The 10,907-nt window shown below is 54.4% G+C and overlaps 1 protein-coding gene across 6 annotated transcripts in view; it reads right to left on the bottom strand.

Moving 5' to 3' along the window:
- Window positions 1–7,662, bottom strand: part of TBX4 (T-box transcription factor 4) — a 31,863-nt gene extending 24,201 nt beyond the window's left edge. For 5 of the 6 annotated variants that reach the window (XR_012374451.1, XR_012374450.1, XR_012374452.1 and 2 more), the window contains exons 1-3: window positions 6,906–7,038; window positions 2,866–3,072; window positions 1,960–2,054 (exon numbers count right to left, since the gene is read on the bottom strand). Coding sequence is in view for 3 of the 6 variants with exons in the window: in XM_073879503.1 (XP_073735604.1) it covers window positions 1,960–2,054; window positions 2,866–3,069 (299 nt within the window). In the remaining 3 variants the exon portion in view is untranslated. Of the gene's footprint in view, window positions 1–1,959; window positions 2,055–2,865; window positions 3,073–6,905; window positions 7,039–7,552 lie in introns of those variants that run through there. The other variant, XM_073879504.1, reaches the window with a different exon arrangement.
- Between the last annotated feature and the right edge of the window lie 3,245 nt (window positions 7,663–10,907).

Raw genomic sequence — 10,907 nt, 5'->3', positions numbered from 1 at the left:
TGTGTGTGTGTGTGTGTGTGTGTGTGTGTGTGTGTGTGTGTGTGTGTCTGTGTGTGTGTGTGTGTCTGTGTCTGTGTTGGGGGCAGGGAAGGAGGAGGACCCATGCAGATGCAGGAAACCCCACTGAGGAGAATCACAAATGTCTTTTGTTTTAAATGCCAGGGGCCAGGCTTGCCCCAAGAACATGCTGATCATTTATTTTCAAAAGACAAGGTTATTTCTGCTGCCTAAAAAGGGAATTCTGGATCTTTCTCTTTCTTCTTTCCTTCCCTCCACCCCGGCAGTCACCAGAAATAAATTCCCCTTCTTCACACCTATAATCCACTCAACAATTTACCATTCGTAGCTCACAGGACCCCTGGTTTGAGTCTCACAGCGACGGAGAAAGGAAGGATGGCAGGTAAGTCTACAGTCACCAGCTCTGTTTTAGCCAACACCACTGAGCCACAGGAAGCTTAGAGACGTGCCCAGGTGCCCTCAGCTAGGAAGAGGCAAGGCTTGTAACACCTGGCTCCCCACTGTCCTCAAGGACTCTTCTAAGTGGCACCCTCTACCAGGTTCCCTTCATGCATCCTCCTTCCCCATCTCCCAAATGCAGCAAATTCAGGCCCTGATATCCCCCTGCTTCTTCTCCTGATAGAGGCTCCAGGTGGCCTTGCCACCTACCAGGGTGGGGTGGCCAAGTGGCCAGACTTTACTCCCAACAAAACAGAGGAAACCTTGCAAGTCCTGCCAGGGAAAGGACACGAGGGACCACAGGACTACTCCACTACACACTGCAAACTACCAGTTTTTTATTTCTTTTGAACAGCCCACCGTTCGGCAGAGTTCTTTAAAAAAAAAGTAGAAGAAAAATGCTGAGCAGATGCCAGACATTTCTCTAATTACGATTAATTTTAGCTAGCATTTATGGCACGCTTACATGTGCCAGAGCTGTGCTAAGTGCTGTGCATACAACTGTATGTATGGTTTTGCAGAGGGGGCCGAGGAGAGGGCAGAGACCCTGCAGCACCTAGCCTGAGGGTTGCACAGAGGCAAGCAGCTGAGGTCTGACTCCCCATCCCTGACCCTTAAGGCTTCACCACCTTATTCCTTGGAAAACCCAATCATGGGCCCACGGCCAGACAACGGCACATTTTCACACCTTCCCTGTTCCCCTCAGGGACCAAAATCAAATGTGAGTAAGTGGAGAAGGGGTAGTTTCTACACCTGAACTTTCCAGCTTCACTGTCTGCAGCAAACCCCCTTCACTGATAACCGCTGGCCTAGCCCTTCCTGCCCTGCCCGCCCAAGACGCCCAACCCCATTGACTCTCTCTCCTCTCTCTTCTCTCTCTCTCTCTCTCTCTCTCTCTCTCTCTCTCTCTCATCTTGCCCCGGCTGCATCTTCCTCCTCTCACGCTTTCCTCCAGGCTCTCTCCCACAGACACCAGTGCATTTTAAAGATGTTTCCACTTTATAAATCATTATTCTGGCAGCCACCCGAGAGCTGCTCCCTAAACAACACACACAGGGCCCTTTCCCTTGGCTGAGGGGGGATGCTGTCAATAGAGGAGCAGCACCCCTGGGTTGAGAGATCTGGGTGCACGCTGCCCCGGAAAAGTTATGGAAATAGGAAAACACAGGTCCCCTCCCTCTATCTGTTGAGGGCCATCTACGGGACCCCAATCAATGCAATCCTGAGAAACCAGGCAGGTCCCCAAAAGGAGGAGGACAAAGCAAGATAGTGCTGGAACTGGGACCCCCGACGCCGTGATCCTTATTTGCATTTTATTTGCATAGTGCTGCCCCTCCCATCCTTCCGCCTGCTGGGCTTCCTAGAGGAGGATTCCGCTGGTGAAGTTCTGCGCCCAGTCGCAAACCCTGGTAGGACGCGGGGCTAAGGCCAGAGCGTCCAAGGGGATCCCCATCGTTCCCACCAGTCATCTTCCATCCCCCAAGTAAACGTCCCAGCGCTGACCTGCCCGCCTTGGTGATGATCATCTCGGTGCCTGCCTCGTGGAACTTCTTCCAGAGCTCCTTCTCATGCAGGCCCACCTTGATGTTCTCGATGGTCTAGGGATGAGAGGGAAGGGGACTTTTGTCGGCCTGGGCCAGGGCTCCACGCGGAGCCCTCAGGACGGAGAACACAGACCCAAGGAACTATGCAGAGCGCTGCCAGCCCCAGGACCTCATGTCTGAAGGTTTCGTTTCATAAAATTATACTGTACCACTGGTAAATTTTTCAAAATGTAATCAGGAGCTGAAACCCACTCCTTCGGAGTTGCACCTATTGTGGTACGCAGAGGACACATCCTGACTGCGACAGGGTAGATGACACACTACACAAACATAAATACTCCACGTGGCGGGAGGTAGCCACAGGCTTTCGGACAGACACACAGACACAGAAGGGACACGCGCACCCGCAGACGCTACGCAGACCCATGCCGGTCGAGGGCGTGCACAGACGGATTCCTTTCATTGCGATCATCAGGTTATCACTGTGACACTCTGAGCGACGTCCCCGCGGCCGCTCCCCGCTCACACCCGGCTGAGATCCGTTCTTCCCTCCCGGTGCCAGGCTTTCGCCCCCCCACCCCCACCCTCTCGGCGTCGTCGGAGCTGGACACTTAGCCCGGGCTCGCCCCGCTGCCACAAGGGTGCCCTCCCCCGCCTGTCCCTGAGTATCCCCGAGGGCGCGAAGCCGAAGAGGGACGCAAGGCAGAGAGCGCGAGCCCTGCCCCGCGGAGCAGAACACGCAGTCCGGGACGCAGCCAGGTCCCCCGGGAGCGAGTCCTGTCGTCTTTGGGGCAGACTGGCAGACGCAGGCGGCCCTGCAGACAGAACGACGCCCGACCTCTGCCCGACGGCCAGCGGGCCCTACCTGCTCCGCGGCGGCGGCGGCAGCGGCGGCGGCGGCGTCGGCGCCGGGGCCCGGGGGGCTGCCGAGCGCGGCTCCGCTGAGGCCCGGCGCAGCCAGCGCGGGCTCGGGGGCGTTGGCGGCGTTGGAAGCGCTGGCCTCGCCGAGCGCCGAGCCCGGGGCCCGGAAGGCCTCCTCGCTCTCCGACAGGCCCTTATCCTGCAGCATCTCCTGCGGGCACAGCACACACCGAGTCACATGCCCGGGTCCACACTCGCCAGAGGCCCGGCGGCCCGCTCCCACCCGGCCGGGGGACTTCGGGCCCGGGAGGGAAAGGCGCACGTGGACACCGCCCCCTTCGGAGCTGCGGGAGGGAGAAAATGCGGAGGGTAGGACCGTGGCCTCCTCCCTCTGGGTTCTGGACCTGGGAGGGTCCGTGTGCGGTTCAAGGTCTGCCTGCTCCTGGGTGTGGGGCTGTGTGATGAGCAGGTCTGGAGGAAGGACCGCCCTCTCGGCATTGCCCCAGCTGCACCCCCAGTCCCTCCCTCCTGCTCGGCTCCAGTGGAGCCTGAGGCCTGGGTCTCTTTTCGCTGTTTCCTAATAACTGGGGTCCAGGCTCACTCTTGGGTCAGGGCAGCCAGGACACTTCCTGGGTAAGCACCAGAGGACAGCCGGGCCAGGAGGGCAGGGCCCAGGCTCCTGGGGCTCCACACCTGCAGAAAGAGCCTAGGGCTGGGCAGTCCCTCAGGCCCCTGCTCACCCATCTGCCCTAACCCACTCCCTTAGACAGCAGTCAGGTAAAGCCTTCCTGAACCAAAGGCTTTCACTCCTGCACATTCCCACTCCCACAGACACCTTGTGGGTCCCTCACACAGACACACACAGCCTCACACCCAGACACAAGCACCCACACAGAGCTTTCTAGTCACTCAAGCAGCCACATTCTCCTAGGGCAGCTCTGATTCAGGCCTTGAACTCAGCCAGGGGCCTCACAGCCTTGCCCACACATTCACATTCGCTGGCTCACTCAGTCACACTTTAGCTCCAAAGGGCTCTGCTTTGGGGCAAAGGACTGAGACCCTTCCCAGCTAAGGACCAGGCCTGTTGGGTGGGTCCAGGTCACAGGCACAACCTAGACCTGCTCTCAGGCACAGCCATGCTTCCCCAAGTGTCTAGAACTATTCACCAGCCTGCCCCAAGTGCCTGCTCCCTTCTAGAAGTTGGTCCTGAGATATCAGGCCGAGAGCCCAGGCAGCAGGACCTGCCTTTCCTGCCTCCATCATGGATGAACCCCTACATTATCTCTGCTTCTCCTTTCCACCTCCCTGCTCTTCTCCCTTCTTTTGCATCTGGTGGGTCTTTCTATGTGCCTGGCTGCCTCTCTTCCTGTCTTATTTCTGTTCTCTCCTGGGTCTCCCTGAGCATCCCAAGGCCCAGGCCTCTGACCATCCTGCCCACTGGCCTCCCCATCCCAGGTCCTAGACATTGGCTCCCAGGGCTTCACAAAGTAAACAAGCCAAGTGCAACTGAGGGAGATAAAAAGGGGCCTGGGCGAGTTGGGGCTGGGAAAAGCCCATAAAGATAAAGCTGACAGCCCTCCCAGGCCTCCAGCCACAGGCAGCAGGAAACAAGTCTTGCCCGGCATGGCTAGCGCCAGTACCCGCCTTGGGCCACGTGCAGGTTCCGAGCCAGGCCTAGGAAACCCGGAGACCCGGGCCAAGGGGACACTGCTCGACGAGGGGAGTTGCACGCTCTGGCCCAACACGCTGGTTCCAACTGCATCTGGGGCCAGCGGGATGGGCCCGCGCGATCGGCTGGTCCCAGGTGCGGCGGAGCGCGGGGCCGGGAGGACGCGCCGCCTGGCGCAATGCTGTCTTGGCCACTGGGTCCCCTACGGGGCACTTGTCACACCAGGAGCCAGGCAGGGCCAGCCGTCTGACTCACGCCCGGCGGTCTCAGTCCTGTGCACGGAGCACGGCCACGGCCGGCATCCACAGACGCCAGTCCCATGGCTCCGATCCCGGACGAGGGCAGCGTGGTGCTCTCCTTCGTTTCTTCCTTTTCTCTCGGCCCGGGAGACACATCCCGACATCGCGACAGCTGGCCCTCACCCTGGCTGGAGCTCCCCGCTAATTTCCTTTTCTCCCCGCCCGGCTGGCCCAGAGTGGCCGCCCCCATGGTTACCCTCGGACCCGGAGCCCCGGCGCGAACGGCACAGCCGGGTTCCGCACCAGCCGGAGCCCGCCGCCCGCGCGGCCCGCAGCCTCCGCGCTCGCCCCTCTCGCGGACCCCTGCGTGGACGCGGCCCGCCGGCTGGGCGCCCTTTCGCTCGGTCCGTCGCTTTCAGCCAACTCGTTTTCTAAGAAGAGCATTTTACTTTTCACTCTAGATTACTGGTGATATTTTTCTCGCACTGGGGGAAATTAACATTTTGTATTACTTTAAATATTTTAATTATCTCTATTATCAGAGCAGTATTCTGTTCAGTTCAATGACATTAAGGATATCCTAGCACATAAATTATTAGTACTTTTAATTTTTAATACTGTAAAATTAAAGTACTGGTTTGATTTAATTCATCATTATTAAATATGTTGTTGCTTTCCTGCCACTGCTCCGTCATTCTAGGGCCTCCTGGTACCTTAGTGATACTGTTACTAATAGTCAGGTAATTGTTAGATATCGTATTCCAATAGGTCATTGTAATCTATTGTTATTTTAATTTTTATTCTGTACCCCTAAAATGCTTCCATTGCTGGCTCCTCGGTCTCTGTATTTTGTCACAGTTTCAATAACTTGTTATTTACCATTACTTGTAATATTATTGTTCTCAATACTGATGTTAATTTTCTTCACATCCTTATAATACTTCTTGTTATTTTGTCATTTGTTCAAATTGTCCACAATATTCCAGGTATTCTTCATCACATCGTTACAATATCTTGTTACTTTGTCATTATTTGTAATTACGATCTTAATTCGCTGGCTATTTTTCATCACATCATTACTCCTTGTTACTTTGTCATAATTTGTGATATTGCTGTAGTTCCTAATACACTGATTATTTTTCATCACATTGGTACGATACTTCTTATAACTCCCCATTATTTATAATGTTGTTGGGACTATTAATACCTTGGTAATAAATTGTCCTGTTATTCCAGCAATTCTTGTTGCTGTCTTTGTTTGTATTAGTATTGCTCTAAAGATTTTGGTTATTATTTAATAATTCATTATAGTATCAATATTAAATTATATGATAGTATTCCATCACTACTACTAATATTAGTATTTCCCTTAATAGTATTTCAATTGTTCACCTTTCTCCTACAGTTTTGTCATTTGTTACTATTTCCTATACTATTATTATTGATTTTAATACAAGGATTCTTATCACATTGTTCCTATATTTGGAGTGACTTTTAAATCTGTGATTACAATTTTCACTTGGTTGTGAAAGTGACCACTATTTTACTCTTGTTTTAAAGTGTGAGCGCTGTTAGTTTTGCCGCTTAGCCCTGTTTCTTTGGTAATTGCTCACATTCTGATAATTCTTGATCATCGATAATTATTTATATAATGCTCCTTGCTTTAATTTTGACAAGCCTGTTGCATCAAAGGCTCTGAAGTCCAGGTTTCTGATCACACACTCCTACATCGATATCGCTGCAAGTACCCAGGCCCTCTTCTTGGCCTTTCTTATTCTGCAAACACCAGTTTCAAGACCACCGCTCCGCTTGTCACGGCTTAACCTTGTTCCTTTGGCGCTGGCGCTGTCGTTTCTTTGCCTTTGGGTCTCCAGACCCAATTCATCCTGTTATTCAGAGGAGATGAGGGCTCGCGCCCCAGAACACTGGGAGTCGGGCCGAGGCGGCAGCCTGAGCTGAAGCACATCTCGCCACCCTCCTGCAGCCTTGCGGGTCCCTGAGGTTCTTACCCCGGTTCCGTTACTCGCCTCTTTTCCAGTTCATCCTCCTCTGCTCTGCAGCCTAACCCTGGGCTCAGGGTGGCCCCTGTCCCGCACGCCCGGCTCACCCCCCAACCCCGCCGGAACCCACACTCACCCTAACTGCGCTGCCGCATGCGGAGGCGCCTGCGACCCGAGGTCCACCAGGCTCGGGTGCGAGGGGCACAGGACGGCTGGGGCACCGACTCGGGGCCGCTGGGTCAGTGTCCCGCTGCCCGCCGCGCCCTCGGGGCCGGACACATCCCGGCTCTGGAGCGGACCCTTGATCTCCGACGCTGCACTTTGGGGCCTCAGCTCCCTCCTCCCTCCCTCCCTCCCTCCCTCCGGGGCCGCCACCCCCCTGCGCTGACGTCGCCGCTGTCAATCAGTCTGCGCCCGCCGCCCCCCGGAGAGGGGGGCTCTAGGGTCCCCTGGCTCCGCGGCCCCAGGACCCCGAGCCCCGAGAGGGCCTCGCGCTCCCCCACCGCGCGGCTTGGTACCCTTCCTGCGGCCCTTGGGCCCCGCCGGCCGGGCCCGGGCTGGGAGCCCCGCATGGTTTAGATTAGAGGGGCGGGAAGAGAGTGAGCCGCCGGGCCGGGCCGCGCGGCTCGCACCGAGACTCGACAACCAGGACGGCACGCCCGGAGCTGCGGCGCGGCCCGCATACTGGGGCGCGGCGCGGCGCGGCCGGGCCTGGTCGGGCCGGGGCCCACTGGCAGACAGCCGCCCTCCGCCGAGCCCCAGGCCGCGGGCGCCCGCACACACCTCCGTCCGAGACCCGCTCCCAGCCGTGCACGCTGCGGCTCGGTAAGCCCACGTCCCGGGGGGCGGGCGCACAGCGCCTCACAGCCCCGCACTCGTCCACCGACCATGCCCCTCACACATTCTCACACCTACGCGCTCCGGCCCGCGCGCTCCTGCTCCCGGGCTCCCCGCGCGGGCGCGACGGCCAGGGCGCGGCCCCTCTGCTCACCGGCCCCTTGCTCGTCCGGGCCTGGCGGGCAGCGGGCGCTGGACCGGGCCTGGCGCGCCTCGGAGTCCGCCGCGGAGGTCACGGGTGAGGGCAGGTCCTTCGCTCGGGCGGGGAGGGGGGCCCCGCGGCCGGGCCTGGAGCGGCGGCAGCGGGGAAGTGCTGGGCCGGCTTCTGAATCCGAGCCGAGGCCCGGGCTTCAAGGTGCCAGGGCTTGGCAGAGTCTCAGGGGGAAACTGCGGCGAGGGCCAGGACTCCGCCAGCAGCCTCAAGATCCCAGAAAGCTGAGGAGGAAGTCTGATGCCTGCTCCAGTCCGGGGAGCTTAGACCCCTGCGCTGGGAGCTCTCCGGCCTCTGTGCCTCGGAAAGCGAGGCCCCCCTCACTGTCTAGACCTCCCTGCCCGACCTCTGACTCCACTCCGTCTCCACTTACCTCTCTTTCTCTATGTCTGTCTGTGCCACGCCACAGGACCCTTCAGCTCGACAGGCAGACAGACCCATGTGGACCTTAGCCCATGTCCAAGGCTCACAGCCTGTCACATGCCCAGGATACTGAGGCTCGGCTCGGTCTGCCCACCAGAGTCCCCCTGTCAATGATCCCAGATGAGCCTCTTGGTCCTCAGCATGGGCTGCATCCCTCCCTCCACTGGTGTCCCCAACAGTTCCAGTCAGCCTCTGTTCCTTTCCAGACTTTGACCTCAAGATCAGATTGAAAGGAACAGGACAGGGAAGTTCCTTTCCTGGATGGATCTGTCCCTTTTCTAATGCTAGCTAGCAATGGAGAGCCGGCCTTGGGGCCTCCCCCACTACCCTGCACTCAAAGGTGGAAGCAAAACACCAACTCAGAAAAGCCAGCTGCTGTCAGGAGCCTGGACCCCAAGTCCACAGGGCCCACCGCTCAGGAATCCCTATCACCCTTAGCAGTACCAGATTCCGCTACCCTGTCTTCCCTTCACACTTGGTCTCATGGAGTCCCAAACCAGAAAGGGGAAGTAAGGTCTAAGGGATGGTGAAGCTTAATCCTCCCCCAATCCTGCCTTCTCCTGGAGCAGAGAAAGCAAAGGCTCTGGTGTTTCAGAGATGCCTGGAGAGTCATGTTTCCTGTGTTAGGGAGAACTGGATGACAGTCTCAGCTTCTGCTCCCAAGCCCCCTCCCATGCCTTCTCCAACAGCCTGTAGGGAAATCCTTTGCAAATAAATAGTGTACAGATGAACCAACCAACTACTGTGTGGAATGGTGAACAGGGAGGGCAGTGAATCACCAGGTGCCAGGGGGAGACTACATTTAGGCCAGACCCGGGAAAGAATTGGTTGACAATCATTGGAGGAAGTTCACAACGAGAGCATCTAGAGTTGCTCTTTAAACAAACTAGAGTGGAGACTTTCTGTAAGTGCAAGGCTTTCTGGAGACTCACAGGAGATACTCCAAATCAGTATCACCTAGTTCCTGATGACATGGAGAAATGAGATACAGAAGGGACAGGCAAGGGTTTGGCTAGGAAAAGGAAGGAGCAAGCCTGCCAGCAAGTAGAGAAAAGGGAGGTTATGTATACACATTCTCTATTAGTAGAATGGAATTCTTTGCTTCATTGATTCTAACACACACAATTTCTTGCTACATTTTGACATCTCTGAAATGGGGATGCATTTTTTTTTTAAAGATTTTATTTTTTTGCTTATTTGACCAAGAGACAGCAAAGCAGGCAGAGGGAGAAGGAGATGCAGGCTCCCTGCTGAGCAGAGAGCCTGAGGACCTGGGGCTCAATCCCAGGACCCTGAGACCATGACCTGAGCCGAAAGCAGAAGCTTAACCGACTGAGCCACCCAGGTGCTCTGGGGATGCATCCCAGAATCAATGGTAGTTTAATTCAATGTAGTGTTGTAGTTTAATTAGTATTTTTTCTTCTTAGTGCTACCTAAAACAATAGAAAGGTATAGTACTTGTTGATAAATGGCCTATGGAGAAAAGAAAAAGACCAGTGGTTGGTTGGTTTGTTTGTTTTTTCCAAAACAGATTTGAGGAGTTCAAAGTACAAAAACTCTCCTCAACCAGCTAAATGAATAGTTGACCATCTATCACACAAACTTGGGTTGGCTTAGGGGAAAGCCCTCAGGTTTGGTGTCAGGCTTACCTTGGTTTTGAAACATGGCTCTGAATCCTGGCTCATTATTTAGCATCTGTGTGACCTTGGGCAAGTCCCTTAACGCTTAAATAAAATGGAGATAATCACACCAACCTACTAGCTTATTGTGAGGTTTAACTAAATTAATGCATGTAAATTCCTGGCGTGGGGTAGGTAGTTAATATGTTAGTTCCCAAGTATTTCTAAAATTTATTTTATCCCATCTCTTTTCCAAAAGGGCTTGAGATGGTTTATAACCAAAATAAGCTAATAAAAACACAAGTAAAAAGATGAAATAGGATTAAGGAAAAAGGAGTAAGAATACATGCTATCACTAAGTGTTGACAAAATTGCTATGATTGAGAGCAAATCTGGCTTATCAGCAGCAGGGCAAACTGTCGTTTTCCATTTCAGAAATGTGGAAACAGTATTTCTTTGGTGAAGGGTGGGGAACAAACTTTCTCTTGGCCCTAGTTTTTATTTATTTATTTTTAAAGATTTTATTTATTTATTTGAGAGAGAGAGAGAAGGGAGAGCACAGAGGGAGAGTGCGAGAGAGAAGCAGACTCCGGGCTGAGCAGAGAGCCCTATGCGGGTCTCCATCTGAGGACCCCGGGATCATGACCTGAGCCGAAGGCAGACGCTTAAGCGACTGAGCCACCCAGGCGCCCCCTGGCCCTAATTTTTAAAGTAGTTTCTTGTGTCAATTTTCATTCATATGTCTGTACAGTGTCTTACCATTTACAAAGTGGTTTCAGAGCTACTCTCCCATCAGATGCTATATTAATTCCATTTTATCTCCATTTGATGGATTCATCCATCCAAAGTAATATTTTTAATCAAGTGCTTACTATGTGCCAGACACACAAAAAAGGAAAGGCCAACTAATTGGTTAGTTTATTAGTTCTATTAGTTAGTCAACTGATTGGCTAACCAGTTACTAAGCACAAATTCACTAATGAATGACCTGCAAACTTACTAATTAGTCACCTAAATAATCAACCCCAAGGGGAGCAGGGATTACAGG

The sequence above is a fragment of the Callorhinus ursinus genome, unplaced genomic scaffold, assembly GCF_003265705.2.
Source record: "Callorhinus ursinus isolate GAN/ISIS: 27379988/994484 unplaced genomic scaffold, GSC_fseal_2.0 scaffold34, whole genome shotgun sequence".
Lineage (NCBI taxonomy): Eukaryota > Metazoa > Chordata > Mammalia > Carnivora > Otariidae > Callorhinus > Callorhinus ursinus.
The sequence above is the reverse complement of the archived record's forward strand: the minus strand, read 5'-3'. Positions and strand labels throughout refer to the sequence as shown.